This window comes from Rhinopithecus bieti, unplaced genomic scaffold (assembly GCF_001698545.2).
Source record: "Rhinopithecus bieti isolate Rb0 unplaced genomic scaffold, ASM169854v2 scaffold_1673, whole genome shotgun sequence".
Taxonomy (NCBI): domain Eukaryota; kingdom Metazoa; phylum Chordata; class Mammalia; order Primates; family Cercopithecidae; genus Rhinopithecus; species Rhinopithecus bieti.
The window spans coordinates 4,598,171-4,601,368 of NW_016804690.1; the positions used below are offsets into that span (position 1 = coordinate 4,598,171).

General features: G+C 41.6%; 1 protein-coding gene across 2 annotated transcripts in view; it reads left to right on the plus strand.

Annotated features, from left to right (window-relative positions):
* BPNT1 (3'(2'), 5'-bisphosphate nucleotidase 1) overlaps positions 1 to 3,198 on the plus strand; it is a 32,177-nt gene that overhangs the window by 6,228 nt on the left and 22,751 nt on the right. For both annotated transcript variants that reach the window (XM_017870010.1, XM_017870011.1), the window contains exon 2: positions 1,737 to 1,864. In XM_017870010.1, the coding sequence (XP_017725499.1) occupies positions 1,745 to 1,864 (120 nt within the window). In that variant the 5' untranslated portion in view covers positions 1,737 to 1,744. The remainder of the gene's footprint in view (positions 1 to 1,736; positions 1,865 to 3,198) is intronic.

The following is a 3,198-nucleotide window of genomic DNA, read 5'->3' on the forward strand; positions in this document are numbered from 1 at the left end:
TTTTTGAGATGGAGTCTCGCTCTGTTACCCAGGCTAGGGTGCAATGGTGCGATCTCGGCTCACTGCAATCCCCGCCTCCCAGGTTCAAGCGATTCTCCTGCCTCAGCCTCCTGAGTAGCTGGGATTACAGGTGTGCGCCACCATGCCCGGCTAATTTTTGTGTTTTTAGTAGAGATGAGGTTTCACCATGTTAGTCAGGCTGGTCTCGAACTCCTGACTTCAGGTGATCTGCCCACCTTGGCCTCCCAGAATGCTGGGATTACAGGTGTGAGCAGGCCAGAATTCATATTTTCAAAGGAATGTACAGGCCAGGCACAGTGGCTCATGCCTGTAATCTAAGCACTTGAGAGGCTGAGGCAGGTGGATCATGAGGTCAGGAGTTCGAGACCAGCCTGGCCAAGATGATGCAACCCTGTGTCCACTAAAAATACAAAAATTAGCCAAGTGTAGTGGAGGCCACCTGTAATCCCAGCTACTCGGGAGGCTGAGGCAGAAAACTGCTTGAACCTGGGAGGCAGAGGTTGCAGTGAGCCGAGATGGTACCACTGCAATCCAGCCTGGGCGACAGAGCGAGACTCCGTCTCAAAAAAAAAAAAAAAAAGCAATGTACTTAATTCTAAAGGCTGTTTTTTCTATTTATTTTGTTGGAGCTAGAGACTTCTCTGACACGCCTTACTTTTCCAGGTGCTTGGTCTTCATTATAATTTGTTATGTTGCTTGTTCTCTTTATTTGGCTGCTGACCAAGATGGAGGTAAATAATAGCAGAGAATATTCACTGATTTTCAGAAAACAATTGTAGTTATATGCAATCCCTCTGATGTGGTGAGGCTTTGTTTCCCCACCCAAATCTCATCTTAAATTGTAATCCCCATAATCCCCACTGTCAAGGGAGAGACCAGGTGGAGGTAATCGAATCATGGGGGCAGTTTTCCCCTATGCTGTTCTCGTGATAGTGAGTGAGTTCTCTTGAGATCTAATGGTTTTTAAGGGTCTCTCCCCGCTTTGTTTGGCACTTCCTCCTGCCACCTTGTGAAGACGGTGTCTTGCTTCCCCTTTGTCTTCTGCCAGGATTGTCAGTTTCCTTAGGCCTCCCCAGTCATACTGAACTGTGAGTCAGTTCAACCTCTTTCCTTTATATTAGGTTGGTGCAAAAGTAATTGCGGTTCTTGGCATTGGAAGTAATAAACTACCCAGTCTTGGGTCATTCTTTATAGCCGTATGAAAACGGACTAATACACCCTCCCTTTTTAATTACGCCCTGCACACCTACATCCCTTATACTATTCATACCTCTTTTGGCACTTCCTAGTTTTATGTTATAGACATTAGGTTACATTATTTTATCTACAGCTCACCAAAATATTAGCTCCTCAAACACAAATCTTACATCTCATATTTTTAGCCTCCAAAGCACCTTCCACATACTTTGCACATTACCCACCACCTCATACACAAACTTTTTCACATGCTCAGCATCCTGGGCCAGTTTCTCCTATGCGTTGACATGTCTCATCTGCAGACAAACATAAAAAATACAGAGTTTATTGAGAGAGTTAATGTCCAAATGGAGTTTTTTCCAAGTCTCTTTTAGTAAATATATATTAAAGAATTTACTCAGTTAATGGGAGCAATCCCAAGTTAGCAGTCAATTAATATGTGTTGAGTTGGATTTAAGTAAATAAAACCAGTAGTTAACTTTGAAACTAACAAAACATTTTTCTTGATCTCTTTTTAGAGTTTGTCATGGCTTCCAGTAACACTGTGTTGATGCGGTTGGTAGCCTCAGCATATTCTATTGCTCAAAAGGCAGGAATGATAGTCAGACGTGTTATTGCTGAAGGAGACCTGGGTATCGTGGAGAAGGTACTCAAACTCTCATATCATTTCATACCAACTTTATTTTTGTTCTTGAGGTTGAGCTAAATGATGTAAAAATGTGGACAGACTTTATCAGTTAAAATAATTGATGGTTCCCTTAGGGGAACTGCAAGACCCTTTGTTCAAAAGGGTTCAATCTCTGCTTTGAAAATGACTCCAAGGCCGGGTATGGTGGCTCACGCCTGTAATCCCAGTACTTTGGGAGACCGAGGAAGGCGGATGATGACATCAGGAGTTTGAGACCAGCCTGGCTAACATGGTGAAATCCCGTCTCTACTAAAGATACAAAAAATTAGCCAGATGTGGTTGCGAGCGCCTGTAATCCCAGCTATTTGGCTTGAACCCAGGAGGCAGAGAGAGGTTGCAGTGAGCCGAGATCACGCCATCGCACTCCAGCCTGGGCAACAGAGCGAGACTCTGCCTCAAAAAAAAAAAAAAGACTCCAGACTTTCTACATCCAAGATCTTTATTTATATGTCTGAGTCTTCTGAACCATATCCATCCCCAAGGCATTGTAACCAGGCTTCAAATCCTAGAGTAATCTATTACATGCAATGCCATGCAATCCTTAGTCAACATGTTCGGTAAAATCTGGCATTTACATAACTATTTGTTATAATCAAAGTGATACATATTTTTCTTCTTCATGGAAAAGAAACTCAAAACAAGGGTGTTTTTCCCAGTATAGTAATTACAAACTTAAATAGATTATCAGAAAGTTTATAGTGATAGTTAATTCTTGAAAGAAATACCACCATACTTGTGTTCCAGTTTAAAATACAATCTTCCGGCTGGGCATAGTGGCTCACACCTGTAATCCCAGCACTTTGGAGGCCGAGGCGGGTGGATCACGAGGTCAGGAGTTTGAGACCAGCCTGACCAACATGATGAAACCCCATCTCTACGAAAAATACAAAAACTAGTCGGGCATGGTAGTGCACACCTATAATCACAGCTACTCAGGAGACTGAGGCAGGAGAATTACTTGAACCCGGGAGGTAGAGGTTGCAGTGAGCCGAGATCGCACCATTGCACTCCAGCCTGGGCAACAAAAGCGAGACTCCATCTCAAAAAATATGTGTGTATATATGTATGTATATATATGTATACATATATACATACATATAAATAATTTAAGGATTAAAAGTCAATATATGAAATACATTATCAGAAAGTTTATAGTGATAGTCAATTATTAAAAGAAATACCACCATACTTGTGTTCCAGTTTAAAATGCAATGAAATCTTAAGGAAATCTATTAAAAGTCAATATATGAAAACTTACGTGTAAAATTTGTTTTTTTTTTTTTTTGAGACGG